Genomic DNA, 23,589 nt, shown 5'->3' on the forward strand with positions numbered 1-23,589 from the left:
AGGTGATGTTTTATAAATTTTGATGGTGGACCACATCGACTTTGGGCCCCCTGAAAATGTTGAATTTGCAATAAATTTCATCTTCGTGAGGGCGCTGTTCGAAATGTAAATGAGTTGTGACCTCAATTTTTTGGATATGCATTGTATTTATCCTATATATAGCATCAGTGATAACAAAAAATAATTAATCTGACCAAAAATGTGAATTTAGGGGGCTAAACTTGCCAGTTTACAAAACATTTTTCTTGCATATTTAATGACCCAGTGACACAACGCGCAATTACAGAAATTTTTTATTTTTATTTTTTGACAAATTGGGCATGCAGTTAGTGTGTATACAAAGTTTCAGACCTCTCTTTCTTTTTTTAAAGAAGGCACAGACTCCCAAAGATGAAATTGATTTAAAGGGCAACTTTTGGGTCCAAATTTAGACCCCCCCCTACTCCAACTTTAAATGGCTGCCACAGAAAATCCGTAAGAGCTACAGACCTCAAATTTGCAGGTTTTAATATTTTTACAGGTACAACATAATGACTAAAATATAAAGCAAATCTGAGGGGGGACGCCTCCTTGATTTCATATGGAGTGACCCATATGTCAGCGCTCAAAGCGGACACAATAGAACAATAAACCATTCAATGCGCTGATACAACATGTCACTTGTTGGCCTTCACTCTATTGTATTTGTTCATTTGTGTATGGATGGCTAAAACTCCACCGGTAGCACTCGACAAGTACTCTCATAATATTGCAAAATGGATTGAGGCGATTGCATTGAAAAACATAATAAATGATTCATAAAAAGTCAGCTGACGACTTCATCACCAATAGACCTGTTTATTTGAATTGGAAGGGCAAAACCCAGCAGTTTTCATGGTTCTTAAAATTTAAGAAACAATGTACCGGGTCCCACGGCGAGTCGCCTTGTTGATGATATCAGTTTTGATAGCAGCAACAATATTTTTCACCACCACTTACAGACTGAAACCAGAATCGACACCGGAGATTGATGTGAAAAACACCAATGGAGAAATTAAACGCAGCAAGAAAGGTAGGTTCAAATTGCAGATATATATATACAATTATACAATTTTATTAATGGTCAAGCTCAGCTCACCTAAACCAAGTCTTCATCGTGTTCATAGAGCTCAGGCTATATCATCATGATCATACATTGTACAGTATAGTCCGAATAATCAATCCCAGAACAAAATATTCATTTACTGAAATTATCGTGTTCTTGGTCTGAACTGTTTGCATTCGAAATCTTGATGGCAAACTGGAAAAAATATAATAAAAGCACATGGTCCTACCATGGTAGGTATACTATAATACCTACCATGGTCCTACTTTACAGTTTTTAATCCCCTATTCATGTTGCGTGAATCACTCTATTGTGGACCATCCATCTGATTCAGTGTTTGGACAACCGGAACAGTGTTTTTTACAGGTCTTTTGTCTACCTCTCTGAAACAGACAAGGATGTCAAAATTGACATCCTCTCTAAATAGGAAAGTAACAGCGTTTAGTACAGCTCTATGGACCTACCTTGTGTCGAATACGCGGGCAGTTTGATTTATGCAGAATGAGAGCGCAGTATAGAAAATGACATAGTATTAATAAAAAAAACCTTTAAAAAGGGATGTACCGGGACAGGAATGATTTCATGTGAAGATTAAATAATCCTTCTGAAAGATGCTTGTAATGTTTAATATTTGACAGGCGAGACATGGTTTTAAGATGACAATTGTGATTCAAGGATGTACATCTAATTGATTGGCCTTGGTTGGATGCTTGCAATTAAACATATGGGGTAATCTCTGAAAATTGCCGTAAAATGGGGTAACTTTGGGCACTTTTCAGAGTTTTAAAACCACTGCTTCCAAACAAAACCAATTATAATTCTAATTCACTCTTTTTTATGACATTAGGGTTCCCTTCTACACCTTAAAGTTGAGAAAGATTTTTAAATAATTTTGTAAGGGTGCCCTGGGTGTTAAAAATAGCCTGACCAAAGTTACCCCGCATTTGGGGCAACTTTGGTCAGAGTATTACATTCCATGAAGAAAAAAAAATCAAAAAATTGATCTTTGCTGTATATGGGCAAGTTGTTGTTTTTTGTGACATTTGACCCTTGCAAAATTTATCAAGCACACATCCTTGCTCACAAATATCGATATTTATTTTTTCTGAAAAAAATGTAAACAAATGCTCATTTTTGGTCAAAAAATCTGATTTTTTCGTAAATTTCGAGGAGATTGGACATGAGCGACTATTAATCTTCCAAACATATTTCTTAACAAATTAACACCAAATATGACTAAAAACAATATTGCTGTACGAAAATATGACCATTTCAAAAAATATATTTGACCGACCAAAGTTACCCCGCTGACCGAAGTTACCCCATTTTACGGTATGTGATATTGTTGGCTAGCAAAATAGGGAGATTTTGGATGGTGGAAAGTACTGGTTGATTGGTGGTAATCATGGTGAAAAGGATTATTCCTAGTTGACGCTAATACACATGAAATGAAGTTACAGACAAGCATTGCTTGGTTTTAAGTTGTTACTAGCGGGATACCCGCGCTTCGCGCGGGTCCCCGCTAGATGAGTAAATGGGAGCGATCACTAAAACAGGAGGAATTACTGAAAAGGTAGAATCATTGAAAGGTAAATTTTATTTTTCTAAACCTGTCCCTTCTTGCATTTCCATTTTCTTTTCAGTTTATTCTGCACGGGCCTAGTTTGTTTCCATTAAAACAAAATGCTATTTAGCTTGTGATTTTCCGTTTCCATGTTATTTATCTATCTAGGCCTAACCCCATTCCCATTATTTTCTAAATCTATCCTTTCTTATACGTTTCCCTTTATAGCTTCATTTTTATCAGCTGCTTAGCTTGTGATTTCCCGTTTCCTGCAGTTGTTATTTATTTTTCTTATTTTTCCTGATTAGTTTCTAATTTTAACTTCTTTTTTCCCTTAATTTTTTTTTTATCTTTCCCACAAGACACAAAGTGCCCTGTGCTTTTATTTTCATTATATATTTTCAAAATCACAAGAATCAATAAAAATCACACAAGAAAAATCACAAATGCAGCATCAAAATAAAAATGTTACATCATATAAAAGTATACTTTACCAAATACATGTAATTTAACATTGTCTTCAACACAGCCCAGTACATACATGTACACAAAAACAAAATTAAAGGTCAAATCTCCACTTTTTATAATGAGCAGAAAGTTTACCCTTTTTTTTAGCTATGTAATACTCAGTTTCCCTGTTATTTTTAATATATACTTTGCAAGCAATAAAAGAGGGCTTCTTATTTTGAAATTTACACAAATAAATATAATATTTTACAGACAAGCATAGATATGTAAGAAAATTGTCTTTAAAAACCCCAAACACCTTTTCAAAGTTTGACATTGAAAAATTAATGTCATGTTTGTCTTGAATAACCTTTACTAAATCATCCCAAATTGGTTTTACGAGCTCACATTCACACAAAATATGAACAATAGATTCAGGTAATTTTTTACAAAGATCACAAAGAGGTGAATCTTTACGTTTGATTTTAAATAAAAAATCATTAAAAGCAATAGCTTTATGGAAAACCTTGAAATAAAAGAGCGGAACTTTGTATCAATAGAGCATTTAAAATTACGCAAATGAATTTCTTCCCACTCAGTGTCATCAGGGTCATCAACCACATTATCGACATCAGCGATTTTTTCCCAAAATTCGACACGCCTCTCCGGAATACATGTCTCTGTCAAAATAGAGTATGCAAATTTTGGGACCTTTTGAGCATTAAGAAGACCCGCTGTGACATCATCAAAAATATTAGAGTTGGAATCTGAACCCTGAAGCCACGAACTGGGAATACATTTCATAAGGAAATTAAATTTTCTTCTATCTAACTTGGATATACCAAAGTCAAGAATCAATTCTTCAAAAAGTCTACTACCTGGGAGAGGTGGATTTAAAAGATCACTTATATACACAATACCTTTGTCGCACCAATCCTCATAAAGAAAGAACTTCTTAGTTTTGGACTTAATATTTCTATTAAACCATAGACACTGGAAATATCCCAAATCAGAAAAACTTTTATTATAAATATCTTGACATGCCCTATCACGATAAATATACCAAGTCCTGAGAGAGTCAGCTAGTTGGATATTATCAAGCTTGTTAAGAAAACTCTCAGGAGCATATGATTTCCATAACAAATCACCAAAATGACGATCCATATCAGATAATTCAATTGTTTTCCAAGAGCTTTTAAAATTATTATCCAGTAACAATTTAACCCAAGTCATTTTTTGAGCCAAACAGAAATTATAAGGGTCAATCATACGAAGGCCACAATAAACAAAATTGTTACGAACAAAAACTCTTTTGACCCTGTCATTACCACCATTCCAAATAAATTTATAAAAAATCTTATCCAGGACTTTGAAAAAATGCTTAGGGATTTTAATACACAAAACTGAAAAGAAATAAAGAAGTTGTGGCAAGAGAAGAGTTTTAATAACACAAATTTTACCGACCATAGAAAGATTTCTTGCTCGCCAACAATTTAAAATACCTTCAATTTCTTTTAGTTTAACTTTATAATTAGTATCAAACATATATGTAGACCGAGTATTCAAAGAAAAGTTAATGCCTAATGTTTTGAATTGGTTTCTTTTCCAAATGAGACCCTGCTCTGAGAAAGGAAAATTTGAAGACCCCTTTTTAGCACCAATCCAAATAGCTTCTGATTTAGAGAGATTAATTTTACAACCAGAACAAATAGCAAATTTGTTCAAAGTATCAAAAAGATTATCAAAAGAATCTTGAGAGCCGTCCAAAAAACAAGTCGAGTCATCTGCTAAAAGAGAAATTTTCAACTCAGTATCGCCAATAGGAATTCCCTTGATATTAATATTTTGACGGACTGCTATGGCCATCGTTTCAATAACCAACAAGAATAAGTATGGTGAGATAGGGCACCCTGAAAATTCCCTTAACCATATCAACTGAATCAGTTAAGAAGCCATTATTAATAATATAACTTTTTCTACAAGAATAGATAGTTTCAATCCAGGATATAAATTGATCCCCAAAATTAAAATGTTTTAGAGCTTGTAATAAAAACTCGTGACTTACACTATCAAATGCCTTTTCAATATCGAGAAGTAACAATGCACCAGGAATATCATTTGCATCAGTATAATCAATAATATCTAAAATTAAACGAATATTATTGCCAATATTCCTGCCCTTAAGAAAGCCAGATTGGTCAGGATTAATAAGATTATGAAGATACTTTTTCAACCGATTAGCCAACATTTTAGCAAAAATCTTATAATCAACAGTCAACAAAGAAATTGGCCTGAAATTTTTAATATACATGCAGTCTTTATCTTTTTTGGGCAATAATGTAATAACACCATTTCTTTGAGACATCGACATAAGACCATTCTCAATAGAATATTTATAAGAATTGAACAACATGTCTGAAATATCAATCCAAAACACAATATAAAACTCAGCTGGAAACCCATCATACCCTGGCGTTTTATTCTTTTTTTCCCTTAATTTTCCTGATTAGTTTCTTTCTTTCCCTCTTTAGTTTGCTCCCGTTTCATTTAGTTACTGTAATCATAACCTGTATATAGGCCTACCCGTAGGCCTACCTTTTTGTCTTCTTCTTTTTTTCTATTCATTTAGCTCCTTTCTTTCTCTTCAGTTTCTTTTGCATAGGTCTATTTTGTTCCCATGCTGCTTAGCTCATGATTTCCGTTTCCATGTTATTCATTTATTGAGCCCCGTTCCCATGCATTATTTTATAAATCTGCCATTTCTTACATTTCTCCTTTTAGTTTTGGCTTTTTTCTACATTTTGTTCCCATTTTCATATTTCCTGCTTAGCTTGTGATTTCCCGTTTGAATTTCATCTATTTAATTCTGTTCTCATTATTTTAGTTTTTTTACGTTATTTATTTATTTATTTATTTATTTATTTATTTATTTATTTATTTATTTATTTATTTATTTATTTATTTATTTATTTATTTATTTATTTATTTATTTATTTATTTATTTATTTATTTATTCTTTCTTTCATTTTTAGCTTCCTTCTTTCCTCTCGATTTTTATCATCTTGGCGGGTAATCTCTTAACCGAATCCAGGACCATGCATAATCCACAACCCGACCCATCCATAGGCCTACCTTTTCAGTTTTGTCTTCCTTTCTTTTCTTTTCTGGCACGGAAAGTTGGTCTGTGCATATTATCCACCCCGTACGTGCGCGTCACATTGCTCAGTACGCCGACGTACTAACGCCAACCCCCTGCTGCCAGTTAGTTACGGTACGCGCTACCACTGAGTTTTGACAACAAAAAATCCCGGGAAAAACCCCGGTCTAACCATATTTTCACTGATTTTGAGGCCAATTCTTGGTCTTGACCGTTTTCAACCAAATAAAGTGCAATGCGTTCCCCATATATTCCTCAATCTCCCGTATGAATGTGGCTGTAAAACTAAACGACGATTCATTATAGGCCTAGAATAAATAATAAAATTCACGCGACGTAGCCTTAATCTCTTGGCTGCCAACTTCGGTGCAGTGGCGGAAAATCGGGTGCGTAGCTCTGCGTAGGGGCGAAAAGCTCAAGGGTACATGCCACCAAATAGCTTTCCATAGACTTTACGTGCAAAACAGGGGTCACGTTTTAGGCTATAAGTCGAGTTACGTCTTACTTTGAAATATATATTTGATATCATTTTAATCAGAACAAAATTCTGCATAACATATCTGAAAATGACACCATATTTAAGGTCTACTTTTTGAGAAAAATAGCGCTATATAAAAAGACCCGATTTTCCCGTGTTTACGTCTGACTGCTAACCGCGTTTTGACCTCGTGTGTTCATGCGCTCATCATCGTAAACATCACTCAAATTTTCGCGTTTTCTGTTCAAATTAGTAGAGATCACATTCACAAGTTCTAGCAGAACACGATTTGCAACACTAAAATTGTTAATATTGTAATGAATGTGCACATTTTTTATGCAAAGTTGGGACTATAGGCGTGATAAACTTTTACCGGAAACCGCTTCACACGCGGATTTAGTGGTATGAACCCTTGAAGAGGCTAAAACATCGTTTTTAGGCCTTGAAAATGATTTTGTTATCTTTTTCACTACATTTTGAATTAATTGTAAGAAATTTTGGGTTATTTTCTTTCATACTTTAGACAGGATGCCGATTTCAAGCACAAGCATGATAGCCGACAATTGCCATTTTTCGTCATTTTGATGCACATGAATGCACAATGGTTGCTGATTTGCTATTTTCATGAAGATATTAATTGATGTTAATAGTAAACGTTCTTTGAACATCTTTTGCAAGTGCATAACTTCAAAATTAAAACATTCTCAGTACCTGCAGAATATTTAAAAAGACAAGAAATGTCAATCAAGTAGGCCTACCCCCCCCTCCATCGTCACTTTTAACCCGTTTTGTCCAAAAAGCAAATGTAATGAATGGCTATTTGAAATTAAATATTAATATAAATTAAACTTTGAATGTTATAACAATTTAAAATACTGGACAGTGGTATAAATAAAGCAAACTAGAAACTTAAATATCTTAAATCTAATTTTTTATGTACATTTATTAAAATTGAAGGCCAAAACTTGAGTTTAAATGACAAAAAAATTGGTTAAAAAATAACAATGAAATTGAAAAACTTCTTTGTAATTTAAACACCAATAAACAATGTTTTCAATATTTTGAAACTCTTCTTTATTCATATCAAAAGGTTTCAAACTTCTACCAAAATCGGAACTTTTATTAAATTGGAAATAAAAGTAAGCCTATTCGCGGAAAACGCACGTACAGCGAAAAACATGGCGGCGTCCATGCATGCGCTTGTTGATGTCCTTCCTCATTTCTTCGCGTGCATTTTAAATAGATAAAGACGCGCGAAAAACGCATGGAATTGCTCCTTAAAGGGTACATGCCACCAAATAGCTTTCCATAGACTTTACGTGCAAAACAGGGGTCACGTTTTAGGCTATAAGTCGAGTTACGTCTTACTTTGAAATATATATTTGATATCATTTTAATCAGAACAAAATTCTGCATAACATATCTGAAAATGACACCATATTTTAGGTCTACTTTTTGAGAAAAATAGCGCTATATAAAAAGACCCGATTTTCCCGTGTTTACGTCTGACTGCTAACCGCGTTTTGACCTCGTGTGTTCATGCGCTCATCATCGTAAACATCACTCAAATTTTCGCGTTTTCTGTTCAAATTAGTAGAGATCACATTCACAAGTTCTAGCAGAACACGATTTGCAACACTAAAATTGTTAATATTGTAATGAATTTGCACATTTTTTATGCAAAGTTGGGACTATAGTCGTGATAAACTTTTACCGGAAACCGCTTCACACGCGGATTTAGTGGTATGAACCCTCAAGCTCGTAAGATCATTCTTAAAGTACGCGATGTTGTGCATCTAAATAGGCTGAATCATTTCTTGGCCACCTCGCAGTTGGCAGAAAACAGGGCAATGTTGCTCTGCGTATGGTTTTTTAATGGAAATATTATTACGCGGTTCACACTGTCCTTATTACCCACAATGCCACTGCATGCGATTTTGCATAGCAACACGACAGTTTTTTATGTTATTCTCTTAGTTACCATCAATTTTGGCAAAAATGAACCTCAGATGGTTTAATGGCAATATGTACCCGATCAATGTACGAATAAATCAGAGCTGAAAGTGAAATCATCTCTGAGTCTATTCGCGCACAAGATTTAGCGACTTCCTTTTATTTATATAGATTGATAACATGGTATTTATTAATATGACACATAGATGGCACTTGAAGATAGATGTTGCTGCGCGTGGCAAGAAATTCAGAAACACATCGCTATCTTGGTGTTACATGTGGCATTGTTTCTAGATTTATTATTACCATCATCTCAGTGCACTATACGCAATTCGAATTATACACGGTCGGTATTCGCCACTTGCACGGTTCCGCCATTATGCACTATGTGCGGGGAGAGCCTCGAACTGGCAGCATACATGAATGGGAATTGAACCAGTCATAACATTCTGTGTTAGGTTACGTAATTCTTCCTTTCATGTATGCTGCCAGTTCGAGGCTCTCCCCGCATATAGTGCATAATGGCGGAACCGTGCAAGTGGCGAATAGGCCTACCACGCAAATCGGTTATTAACAATTTTCACAAATCTCCTCCCAAATGTCACTTCAACAATTCCCGTCAGACGCTTCTGCTCAATCTGCTGAATCAATATAAGCTAATGATTCCCAGTATCAGTTCGGCATATAAACGTAAACTAATTCTGCATGAGAAATTTGATGGATATTTCGCTTCAGTGGTGTGATATCTCGTCACTATCCTGACAAAGTGGGATCGTCACAGTACTTAGCGTATCCCAACTATAGCGACCTTTGACTTTATGGCAGTCTCTTACCTAGGTAAGCCTACATGCAGCTGAACTACACATGAAACAGCACTGAAGGTGAACGCTGTAACCGAAAAAGCGACTGACTTGTAATAACTCCATCACCTTCCATCAACGTTTAATTTCATTCCTAAAAAAGTGACAAAAACCTGTTCTTTATCCTTCATCGTATCAACACAAAAATTCCGTTCAACCACAAGTTATATATGTTTACACATTACAAGCATAAATCATCATCAAAACAACTTGATTCAGGTACGTGCTTTCTTTATGAATTTCTGTTTCATACATAGCCTAGAAACGACAATTTTTTATATCCAGCTAATAAGTACCGAGGCCAGCCCCCGGTACAAAAATAATGTAACCCTGTATTTCAGATCACAGCAGCATACGCTGTCGACCAAGTGTTTTTAAAATGCGTAAAAAAACAACTTGATTTTAATAATAATTTATTGCACATGTTGAGGAAGTCTGATTACCTTTTTAAAATAGCCGAGTGGGTGGGTTTACAATGAAATATTTTTGTGTGAAAACATAATAAAGAAGTTAGTTGTGGCTGCGTCGGTTTGAAAAGTGTATTTAGTAGATCCATTAAATTAGAGTTCTGGACTAACCGTATTTATTTTTTGGGAATTTAATCCACAGATTTATTCGCAATATTTCGGCCCTACACAGCTGTTTTCGCCAAACGTTTGACAAACGATTGTCAAACGTTTATAGTCAAACGGTTTATAAACGGATAAGGAGCCACGTTTAATTTTAATCATCTTTTATTTGTTTTACAAATGTTTGCCAACAGTTTTTAAATTTACGTTTATTTTATGATTTTTTACCAAAAATATGATTTTTTTTTAAATTTTTGGTCAAAAATGTGATTTTTGGTAAAAAATATGATTTTTGGCGAAAATGTGATTTTTTTGGTCAAAAATAATTTTTGGGCATTTTTGATCCAAAATGTGATTCTTGGTCAAAAAATTTGATTTTTAATCAAACTTAAAATGTAATTTTTAGCCGAAATTGAGACTTTTGATCAAAAATGTGATTTTTGGTCAAAAATTTCATTTGCTGAAAATGTACAAACATCAATTTAATGATTCCTTGTCAAAACGTAAGATTAATGTTTCAAAAAAGTTACTATCAAACAATTTTTACAAAACGTATTTATTAATTGTTTGCTAAACATTTATTTAATTCATTTAATATACATTGCTAATAAAATATGTTTGTCAAACAATTGCCGATCACAATGTTTGTCAAACATTAATAGTCAAACTGTTTATAAACGGATAAGGAGCCAAACGTTTGTTAAACATTTTCTTAAACGTTTGGCAAACGTTTGTGATCGCTAAATGTTTGTCAGGTACGCAGATCGCAACTCCTGGACTATTGAGCGGCATGATGGATGATATCACCAGGCACAAAAAGAAACTCGTCAGTTATATTCAGCCTTGCTGTTCAATAACTTGATCATTTTGGATTATTCTGAAATATATATTTTGTTAATTGGACTTTGCTTTCTCATTCGGACACCCTGTTCGTGAAAAACGAACAAGAATTGACCAAGATATGCGCCTCCAAAGCCTCAAACCCCAAAAAGAAAAGTTGCATTTTCAACGGTTTTCAATGGGAACGCATCGTTGTATTGCACACAAGCACCACGGGCCAATCAATAAAGCACACAGTGTAACAGGCACAATTGAATCTTTAAAATTGCAACTTTTCATTTTGGGATTTGGGAGTTTGAAGGCGCTTATCTTGGTCAATTCTTGCTCAATGTTCACGAACAGGGTGTCAAATGAGAAAGCAAAGTCCAATTAACAAAATGTATATTTCAGAATAATCCAAAATTATCAAGTTATTGAACAGCAAGGATGAATATAACTGACGAGTTTCTTTTTGTGCCTGGTGTATATACAGTGAACTTTAAAAAAAAGCCGTAACGTCACGGAGGCCTAGTTTTTCCACTGTGGCTTACCTGGGGCGATGGTGACTGGGCCATAGGTGCTTGCCCGACCGGGCGGGGGCTGGAGACCCCTGGCTCGGCTGCGGCATTCCCGATGGGCAGAAGTATGGACCTTCTGCTAACGCGAATGGACTTGCCTATTGTTTGGCACTAGTGCAATATTGTCTTTATAGTATATTTTAATGTGTATTTTTATAGCGTCTTTCTTAGGGCAATATGTGTGTTCGAGGATGGATAGACGGCCGGGGTGGTGTCCTGGGCACATGTGGATCGCTGGATCTTTCTCCTTGGATGGGGTGCTGTTGGGGACTGTGACTGGTCGGGGCTGGGAGTGGATCAATTATTTTTGATGTTTCCCTGTTCCCTGATCAGCCTGGGACCTACCAGTGCCTTGCTCGGGGTTGGGGTCCTGTGGCCTGCATGTGGCTGGGAGTCTGCTCCGGCTGTCCCGCCTGATCCTGATCCACTCTTTTTGCTGATTACCTTTTCGCGTCTGGCCCCAAGGGGCCAGATGCATTTAGTGTCTGGATTAAATCCCCAGGGAGTTATCTGTTATAACTCAGCTGAAGATGTGATCATTGATACTGAGACAGAGACTGAGGCAGAGATGGGATTTGACCGACCAGCCTTTTATGACTCTTTAGGGTAAGGCGGCTTATGGTGTCATAAATTTAGTAGGAAGAATTGTGGCCATAATAGGTTCATAGGTCAATGCTAGAAAGTACAATATAATAAATCAGAAGATTATATGAACATAGTCCTGTGTTGCCATAATATTAATGTATTACATTATATTGCTGTAATTTTTGTAATAATGTTCCTCCAAACTTAATGATATCCCAGGAATGATATGAAATAGTATAATTTGAAAAGCACGCTGGTAAAGTAATGCACTTCATTTCACAAAGTGATCATTGAAAGCAGAGATGGGTTTTGACCAGCCTAGATTTGATTTAATTAATTAATTAATTAATTAATTAATTAATTAATTAATTAATTAATTAATTAATTAATTAATTAATTAATTAATTAATTAATTAATTAATTAATTAATTAATTAATTAATTAATTAATTAATTAATTAACTAACTAACTAACAAACATACTGAGACAGAGACAGCAGAAATGGGATTTGACCAGCCTAGTACTTTATAGTAATGACTCTCTAGGGTAAGGCAGTTATTGTGTCATAAATTTAGTAGGAAGAATTGTGGCCATAATAGGTTCATAGGTCAATGCTAGAAAGTACAATATAATAAATCAGAAGATATAAATATCCAGTGTAAGGTGGCACATGTCCATTGTGTCACCCCAAACTAGCCTGGCCAGTTTTAGGACTGTAACACTTTTGTAGGGAAATGCAATCACTGTGAATTTTTGTTTTCTAAACCATATAGAAAGTAAATACAAATTTTTCTCATAAAAGTTGTTATACACATTGTAAACATTGATTCAATTATTTTCAACTTACCTATTTCAGTAATGGTATAACTGAAATAAGAGCTTTCTTAGATCTTCCATATGAACCAGTTGTGTTAAAGGCACTCCTTAACAAATAAGTTCTTTCAAAACAGTGGAAGTAAAATTCAAGTCCAAATAAAGTATCCAGGGAAATGAACATGCAGGGTCGAATGCCCTTCTAGGGTAAAGTAGTGTTGGTGTACGTGTTAGAAAGTATGATCTAATGATGTGATTCAAAATAATATTTGCGTTAAACAATTTTTTTAAACTAAATTTGTGTTTTTAAAAACACCAACAATAATTGGTGCTTTTACATTTCACATTAATATCAAACATGGTTAAAGATTATAGGCATCACAAACAGAGCATGCAAATGGACAAGGCCTACATGAATTCATTGTTTTCTTTTCTCTTAACTTTTGTTTGTTCACAAAGTTGGAAAAAATACCACAAAAGTAAGCCTTTAAACCTTACTATAATTGAAACCTTTCAAGAGGTCAGTCAAGGACAAGAAGGGCCCATAAATTTTCATTATTGTAGACAGTTTTCTTGTTCATTCATAACTGATTTAATGCACATAAAAATTCCTTTAAAAAAGGAAATGGGCTTACCAAAGAAAGGGCGCATGATGTGTAGGGTATTGTAAATGTTTGATATAAGTATTGGAATCAGTGAACTGGGATAAACAAGCAAGCACATGTAATATTTTACGATTTGAAAAGGTGAGATTAAAACACATTTTTAAAAAGTCATGAGAATAAACTAGTACTTGGATCCTGATTCTTCCAGTCTGTTTCCATGACCACAACGGATGCAATCTTTTCTCTGGACCAGACGCATCCCTTTTTAAAGGGATTTTTATTAAATCTGTGTGCTAGTTTTTTACTGTGTATATTATTGTTCCTTGTGTATTTTTTATATGTAGTATCTTGTGTAATTTAATGTTGGCCTTGTGCCACCTAGGCACCTTGGGAGAACAGTGCTAGTGCATTGGAAGGTTAACCCAGGTTAAATAAGAATGAAATAAATAAATAAAATTTCTCGCTTAATTCCCGTATTGGACCCATAGATAAGATATGAAACATGAGTTTAAAGCAAATAGTAACGTGTAAAAGTTCAATTATTGTGGACAAAATGAATGTTTATTGTGCACGAAGTAGCCTAAAAATGAGAAAAAATGCATGTCACGATCACCAAACTGGTTATATCTACAACTATGAGCAAACGCCGGTCGTATGCTGTTCTGTAATGGTAGATATTAACTTACTTTGAGTAAAAACATGAAAAAGGTTTACTTATTACGACCAGGAAAGGACAAGTATACTATTGCCCGGATATACTTCCCAGTTTTTCTGTTATTTCCCGCTTTTTTCCGAATTTTATGGTATTTTCTAACCAGTGGGCCACTAGTAAGTGGCAAAAGGGGAATTTTATTTTTTTTCTCTTCAGGTCATGAAAACTGTATATTTTATACGGTAGTTCTCTCTCTCTCTCTCTGTCACTGCCTGTGCCATTTTGTCTGTCTACTGTCTTTTTGTGACTGTGTTTTTCTCTTGGTCTCAATCTCTCTCAGGATCACGCCTTATTCTGGGAAATTCAACGGAGTCATCACAAAAGTTAACGGAGCAGCACGGAACAACAATGTATAAGAAATATGGCGTGCCTATAACAGGACTGGTAAGACCTACACAACGTCATCATCCCTATATCTTTGTGTCAAAAATTGCCGTGATAGTACGGCGAATCCTCTCGTTTTTCAATAGCTACGCATGGCGATTTTGTTCGAGATAGGCCGAGCGACTCGGGCTAAGCATAGTACAATATCATATGAGATACCATCAAGTTCTATTCTACACATTATTACGATTTGCGCATGCTCTAGTATCCCATATGGTGTTGCTAGTACGAGGAAATTCGATTTGTTTTGAGGTAAAACCAAGGTTTTGTTTTAATACACTAACTTGAAATTAGATACACTAATTAGCGGCCATCACTGTTTGCTCTGGATACATTTTTACTGCATTTTTGGCGTAACGATTTTTAAATCGAAAGTTAAAATTGTAATATATTTAATTTTGAAAATTACAATTATATAAAGGAACACATTTATGATCCAGGTGCATGTATAATAGAAAATTCGATCACATGTGTATATCACAATGCATATGTAAAGTTGCTTTATCTGTGTCAACAATAGAATATTGATCACCAACGGAGTAATGGAGCTTTATGAAAAAAATATTTATAATATAGCGTGTTGACACTGTGACCTAATGAGTCAAAATCAAACTTTCAGGGCCGGATTTACCATTGGGCCAGACTGGCCAAAATTTGGGGGCCCCAAAATTGTAATGTGCTTCTTCCTTTTTAGCCCTTAAGCACTATGTATGTTTTGGGCCAAGTAAAATAACTTGACCACTTGGATGCACTTGCCTTCCACATGATGAGCAGTCTATGAGTTTGGGGCCCTCCAAATTTTAGCCCGATAAATCCGGCCCTGCAACCTTTGACCACGAGATACACATCCTGCATGCCTGGTGAGGTTGTTGTTCTACCGTATTAATCCAGTTGCAAATTATATGGTTTTCAAATGTATTTTTGTGACTGCAACCATATTATAACGATACAGAAAGCTACAGAAGGCTTTATATAGGCCTACCATAAAAACTTACTTGATTTTTTATGTAGGCCTACCTTGCTCCAAAAAGAGTTATGATCTAAAATTTCATACAGGGGTCAAATTTCAAACACACGAAACATTTTATTCAAAAACCACGTCAAACTATTCCTCTCGTAACGATTTTGAAAAAGCATAGTTTGGCTCATCTGCATGATCTGCGACATTCTCGAGTTATAAGTATCAGGTCAAAGGTCGCCGGGGCACTTAACGCAAATGCTCCCCGCCGAAAGACTCCTGGTTTTGGGCCGCGCAGCTCCAAAATACCCCTCAAATTGACCAAGTAGCTCAAATTTGAGACAAATGCGTTATGAAAAATATGTTGTCAAGTCGGTCGTCTCGTTGTCCCGTCTTTTGGTATAACGTCCTAAGGGGGCTGTCATTTTCTTCGGAAGGGGTGGGTCATGAATATACTGGGGGAGGTCATAGAATTTTGAGACCAAAAATAGGGGGAGGGTATAATTTTTTTACATCAAAATTAGGGGGGTTATAGAATTATTAAGGGCTGGTGACGATCAAAATGTACGCATAATCTTTACACTTACAATCAAAATTTTAACGTGCTCCGCACACTTTCTTCGCATTAAAATTTTTTGCGTGCTTCGCGCCTTAGTTCAGTACACCTGAGAACTCGTCATTAATCGACGTCATGCTGATCTGCGCCGATGCGCACATTGTTTATCGAACATCGTCACTGCGCATTTCGACTCGGCGTGACGTCAAATGACGAGTTCTCGAGGTGTACTCACAACGGCTTATGGGATTTACCGCAAAGGTCGACAGCCATGTATACAACCATACGTGCATGATGATGACACCATAAGAATGATGCCCGCCTTTGTCTTTATAAAATTGCCACCATGTTTGTCATTTATTCGCTACAGTAGCACATTCTGTGCTTGTAGTATTGAAAACGTAGTAGTATTGAACGTGATATTATTTTATACTCATCTTTTATACTCGTCTTAAGGTGTTTGCTTTAATAAAATATTTGTTTCTATTTTTGCTTCATATTTTTATTACAATATTCCAGAATCATACAATTATTTACAATAAAGTGCCGAAATGCGGCAGCCGGACAATGGACATGTTATTTACTAGTCATGCCAGGCGTTTACACGTGAAGCTTAATAGTCATATAAGATATGATCTTGATGTAAATGACCCAAAGGTAAGCACTACGTCACCTATCATTGATGACAACGAAGATGATGACGACGATGATGATGATGATGACAACAACCATGATGACGATGACAACAACGACGATGATGATGATGATGATGATGATAATGATGATGATATGATGATGACGACGACGACGACGATGAGTCATTGATGACGACGAGGATAATGATGATAATGATTCATACATACTCACGATATAACGAAGTTTCTGATTGGATTTGGGCCCTTTTTTGCTGGTCATAAATTTCGTTTATGACCAGTACGCAGGGCATAAACAAGCTGCGTCACGCAGCGTTGGGACCCAATTAACACGATCCACGATTTGCTAGTGTTGTGTACACGCGAATGTCACCGCGCCCATCTCACGCGGAACGCAAAAGATGACGCGTATCACGCGTTGACTCCCGGCCGTTGACCTCATGAGCCGAGCTGCTTCCTGCAAGTAGGCCTACTCATTTTCTCCCAATTTATGAAGAAAAACGGTATGGAATTGTTATTTAAACTTGTAAACCCTTATTATTTTCATCTGTATTGAATTGCTAAGAATGTTGGGTATGTATGAACGGGGGTTCATTCATAGGATTGCGGGCATGATCGCTGTTTATGCCCTCAATCCTATGAATGAACCCCTAATGATGATAGTGATAATGATATAAAATTGGATTGATTGAGCCCATATTTATTGGTCGAGCTATGAGTTTTAAAATATTGGACAAGACGTAGTCGAGTCCAATATTTTAAAACTCATAGCGAGACCAATCAATATTGGGCGTAAACCATCCAATTTTATCATTATTATGTTTTGGATCCAATATTTTCACACACTTGGACTCTTCAAAACATAATAATGGTGGTAATTGTGATGGTGGTCAGATGATAGTAGTAATGGTGACAGCCATGTTGATAATGATGGTGATGATGATACAGGCCTATACATGATGATGATGACGCACGGTACGGTCATCGCCCCGATATCTTCATGGCAGAAATCGCCATGGTAGGATGAATCCACCGCCACGCATGGCCATTTTGTTCCGACCTGTTTAATAGTTTTGAGACGCATAATGGGCCGAAGGACATCTGACTAAGGCTACTGACAAAAGCCAGGTGACCGACCTCGCTATGTGTGAGTTCGCATGGTACGCCATAGGTCACTGCTTTTACTTTTAGACTACCTCCACGGATGTGCCCAATTATATTCAGGGTTATCCAATACCTCAGCATATTGCCACCGCCGTGAATTGAACTCTGGACCTAGTGCACCAAAGACGTGTACCCTAACTATTAGGCAACACTTGTCCCACGATGATGATTGTGGTGGTGCCGTGATGATGATGATGATGATGATGATGATGAAAATGATGATGATGATAATGAATGATGATGATGATGATGAAATGATGATGATGATGATGATGATGCTGCTGCTGATGATGATGATGATGATGATGATAATGATGATGATGTTGATGTTGATGATGATGATGATGATGATGATGATGATAATAATTATATTATTGTAAGCTTTTCATTAATTTTGCTTATATTTTTTTTTTTACTCAGGGCAAAGAAGAGTTTGCGATAAAGCGAGTACAACAACTTGCAGCCCATCCACCCTCTTTGTTTAGCGATCACATTTTCTATTTTCCAGTTGAGAAGTAAGGAAGCAATCAAGCAAATATATTATTTTTGCCCTACTCAAAATTCCCTTTAATATCCTACTCAGCTTCCTCGTCCCTTTCAATCCTTTCTTCTCCTTTTTAACCGTTTTCTTCTTAGTTTTCATCTTCTATCCTCTTCGGTTTGCATATGGTTTGCAAAGATATATAGTATTAAGGGTAGACGCGGTATTGTTGGTCGAAGCAGCCAAAACATCGATTTTCATTATCTAAATCAATATTCGAATGTAAGTTCATACGTATACGTGCTGGTAATAAACAATTTCCAAAAGTTTAAACTGACTTGCAGCACAAAAATTCACTAACCTTGAATTATTTTCGATGTGTGACACACATCTTCATCAGAAGAAGTCCTAAGATGTTGTGATGGGCTTGCCCATTTGTTGATCATTGGCAACTTTTGGCGAATGGGAGCGTTGTATAAGGTTGGCAATTCCAGACCTCATTCGACCAAAAGTTGCCAATGATCAGCTGACCAAGTGATACAACTTTTGGAATTTTGCCTCAGCACTACCTACTTTGTTTTCCGAGGGCAATTTTATCAACAATGTGGGGGTTGTGCTATGGGCAGCCCGGTAATTCCGGTTATCGCAAACCTGTACATGGAACATTTCGAGATCACCGCCTTACGCAATTCACCCGTCAAACCCTCTGTGTGGCTTCGTTATGTGGACGACACTTACGTTATCATTCGCGAAACCGTTGTGAAAATTTTCACCTAACATATCAACAGTCAGAATTCGCATATCAAATTCACCAGCGAATCGGAAGTGGACGGTTTCCTTGCATTCTTGGACACCAAAGTCTTGAGAAACGCTAACGGATCCGTGAACATCTCCATCTACAGAAAACCTCCATTTTGATTCACACCATCCTATCACTCACAAATTAAGTGTCATCGGGACATTATTTCACAGAGCTGAAATAGCGGTGACAGACCCCGAGGAAAGGGTGAAGGAAGTTGAACATATCAAGTCCGCGTTAGGACGTTGTGGTTACCACAATTGGACTTACGGTTTAGCCAAAGCTAAGGACAAAAGTAAGAACGCTCCTGACCCTCCTACTAATGCCAACCAAGTACAGGGAAAGAAATCGTCGACCTACATCACCCTACCCTACATAGAGGGTTTGTCACAGAAGCTCCAGCGTATTTTCATTTTTTTTTTCAAATCCTACGGCATGTACGGTGTCGCTACAAGCTTCAGACCGCACAATACGCTGAGAAAACTATTAGTCTCACCTAAGGATCAGGCGTGGTCTACGAGATTCCCTGCGGCGAATATACAAGTTAGCTCAAGTTCATACATCGGCCAGACAGGTAGACAACTCGGAGATAGACTGAAGGAGCACAAGTCAACTGCCCCCAGCCGCAAACCCTCTGCTGTTGCAGAGCACAAAACAGAGTCTCACCACAACATTGACTGGGAATCCACAAAGGTGTTAGCCAAGGATGATAGAGAGTACGCCGGTTTAGTGCGGGAGGCCATCCAGATCAAGAAGAAATCGCCAGAACTAAATCGCGATCAAGGACTGGAATTGCCAACCTTATACAACGCCCTCATTCGACCAAAAGTTGCCAATGATCAACAAAAGGGCAAGTCCATCGCAACATCTTAGAACTTCTTCTGATGAAGATGTGTGTCACACATCGAAAATTCAAGGTTAGTGATTTTTTGTGCTGAAAGTCAATTTAAACTTTTGGAAACTAAATCAATTATTATTGAAAAATAACACTTTAATGTTGTGCACAAGTTCATTCTACGAATCATATACTTTGAAAACTTGCTTAATTTATTGTTGTTTGAGTTACGTACGATAAAACGAGTACAACAACTATTGCAGCCCGCCACCTGCTTTGTTTAGCGATCATATTTTATATTTTCCGATTTTCCATTTTCCGATGTTTTGTGGTCCTTTTCATATCTTAAAATGCCAAGAAGGTATGATCCCCGAATGGTGTTAATGTAAGAGAATGATGTAAAGCATGTATTAAAATCATTTTCCCCACCGCGTACCGGGGGTGACACTCCTCATAAGACCTGGGTCAATATTCATATTTTGGGTCCTTTTCATATCTCGAAATACCAAGAAGGTATGACCCCCCGAGTGGTGTCAAATTAAAGAGATCTAAGTAAAGATTATAATAAAAAATTATTTCCCTACCGGAGTGACACTTCTCGTAAGACCTTGGTCAATGGGTCCTTTTCATATCTTAAAATGCCAAGAAGGTGTGATCATCCGATCATTTAAAGGATGTATTAAAAGCATTTTCCTCACGGGGGTGACACTGCTCAGAAAACCAGGGTCAATATTCATATTTTGTGTCATATTTTCATATCCCGAGTGGTGTCAAAATATGTGGTGTGGTGTCAGAATATAATAAACAATAATGTCCCCACTCGGAGGTGATACTCCTTTTATTTTTTTAGGTTTATTAGAAAAAATGCACTTCGCAGCCAAAGGCTGAATTACATACATTGCACATATAAAAATACATAAGCTAAATAATAAATGGCATATAAATATAAATTGACAATATTTTTGAACAAAGACACTTCAAATGCAAATAACCTTCCTTGATCGCTCATACAAGCTGCCACTCACATTAACACAACTGCAACACACATTCACACCCACTTACACCCATCACACTCACCAAATATCACCAATAAATAATTGACCTACAACTACCAAAATTAGTACAACAAACAATATATGCAAAGAGATTGACTTTCCTCACCTCACAACCACACAACCACACACCCAACACGTCACACACACCCACACACCCCCATCCAAACTTAAATTTCATAGCATGATCAAAAACACATTAAGAACTATATCTACAAGCATTTCATGAAAATGTGACTCTTGAGGCACCCATCACATGTGACATTTTTCGTTCCACATTTTAATCATGAAAGGAATTGCACTTTGAGCGTATCTTTTAGTGCGTGTTTTTGGCACAGTCAGTGTGTTGGCATTACGGAGAGTCCTTCTGACTTGCTCAGATCTTAACTTTGGCAACCAATCGCGAAACTCATTTGAATTATAAAGAGTTTTGGCAAAGTCCAAACAGATTTTGTCACGACGTAATCGGAGTTCAGAAATGTCACATGTGATAAGTGCATCTTGGTAAGAAATATATTGAGAACCCATGATGATCTTACACGCCCTCTTCTGTATACGCTCTAAAGCATAATGTTGATTCTCAGTAAGACCGGGGTGCCATACAGGCACGGCGTATTCAAGAAGAGGGCGAATAAAACCGACATATATTGTGACCAGATCATGTATGCTTAGAGCATAACCATGATAACGCCTGAGTGTACTGAGCATGAAACTAAGCGTCCATTTGCACGTTTAATGATGTCATCAGTGTGGTTGTCCCACTTGAGGTTGTTAGCAATTTTTACTCTCAAGATCTTAACCACATCAGTGCTTTGTAAATGCTCGCTACCCAAACGAAGTGGGAGTAGCACTGGTGGGATTGCTACAAAGGTGACATCCATAAACATGCACTTAGACGCGTTCAAATTCATATGATTGTCAGTGGCCCAATTATTAAATTTGTCCAAGTCACACTGGATGGTACTGTTCTGGCCAACAAATGTATTCTCAACCATAGTCAAGTCATCAACATATTTGAGCGCAAGTTTGTTGGTATCTTTCATTATAGCGGCATCATTTGCCAGGGCAAGAAAAATGGTTGGGCCATCCAGAGTGCCCTGTGGGACCCCTGCCGTGAGTTCACTCCACTCAGATAATATATTATGATACCTAACACATTGGACTCTGTTAGACAAAAACTGCATATCCATGGTAGGACTGCGGGTCTAGCACCCATTTTTAGCAACTTAGGGATGGCAATATTATGATCTACGCGATCGAACGCTTTACTGAAATCAGTAATAATAATACGAGCCATGCTTTTTGGGGCATAAGACTTGGTTAAATATTCCTATTTTGGGTCCTTGTCTAATCTCAAGAAGGTATACCCTCTACATCTCGACGACGATGATGATGATGAGTCATTGATGACGACGAGGATCTACCATAATGTATATACTGTCAAAGGTCCATGGTTCAGCTATGTTACGATAACCGCTCTAGTTTTACTTTTATCTCTGAACATGCTGAAACAGAACTATAGACATTATGGTCCCCAAAGATATTCTCAAGCTCTGAATAACAAGCAACTGATCAGGTATAACAGTGTAAATTGGATGCGGATATAATTAAAATGTTAAATGTTGGTATTAAAACAGCGCCTTTCACATGTACCAAATCGCTTTACATTTAATCCGCTGTCGTTAGAATATGTCAGCTGCCATACAATACCCAAGGCATGCTCATACCTTTGGGCGGCGCTCAATGGACAATATTCAAAACAGCAATGCACCGATTGCAAGGCAGAGCCCGTACCGCTGCGCCACCGTGCCCTGTAATTTAAAGTTTTATTTCGATATACGTGTCGAAATAAAAGGAGAATAGAAACACCGCATGCGAATCAGAGAAACATTTGCTGTGCATTGGGATCGCTTCGGAAGCTGTGAGCTCCGAATAATTTGACGATTTTTGCGGTCCAAAATCACATTTCTTTGACAAAAACAGTTTTGTCGTTTTATTTGACATTGTCGGAGAGCCGATATTTATATAGTTTACGCTATCACGGCGAAATAGGATCATTTTCATCCACTTTTATCGCACGTGAGAATGGCGGAGCAGAATTCGACAGGTATGTCGCCTAAGTCAGCGTCGATACAATCGGCAGCTGCCAACAAGCATAGCTCTACACGTGGTGAGGGCAAAACAAGCAAAAAAGATTTGCCAGTTCCTTCGGCTGTACCTAAAAAGAAGCCAGGCAAACAGCAGCCCCAGGCCAATACTAGTTCTAATAAGACTGGTGATACTGAAACTGATAGACTGGGTTCAATTGAGAAACTCTTGATCCAGATGCATAGAGATTCACGTGAGCAAAAGGCTGAATTTACAGCCAGAATTGACAAGCTAGAGAAAGAATATCATGCTAGCAATAGTAATATGCAGTATATGTACCATGACTCCGACTCAATGAGCGGTGAACAGTGTGAAAATGCTTATCCAAATTATGG

At 36.8% G+C, this 23,589-nt stretch overlaps 1 protein-coding gene across 1 annotated transcript in view; it reads left to right on the forward strand.

The window, feature by feature from the left end:
- Positions 1-778: 778 nt before the first annotated feature.
- The window catches only part of LOC140163774 (uronyl 2-sulfotransferase-like), a 34,040-nt gene continuing 11,229 nt past the window's right edge, over positions 779-23,589 (forward strand). Inside the window, exons 1-4 of the mRNA XM_072187089.1 lie at positions 779-1,051; positions 14,505-14,608; positions 16,642-16,779; positions 18,360-18,454. Coding sequence (XP_072043190.1) covers positions 898-1,051; positions 14,505-14,608; positions 16,642-16,779; positions 18,360-18,454 — 491 coding nt within the window. The 5' untranslated portion in view covers positions 779-897. The remainder of the gene's footprint in view (positions 1,052-14,504; positions 14,609-16,641; positions 16,780-18,359; positions 18,455-23,589) is intronic.

The sequence above is a fragment of the Amphiura filiformis genome, chromosome 11, assembly GCF_039555335.1.
Source record: "Amphiura filiformis chromosome 11, Afil_fr2py, whole genome shotgun sequence".
NCBI classification, from domain to species: Eukaryota; Metazoa; Echinodermata; class Ophiuroidea; order Amphilepidida; family Amphiuridae; genus Amphiura; species Amphiura filiformis.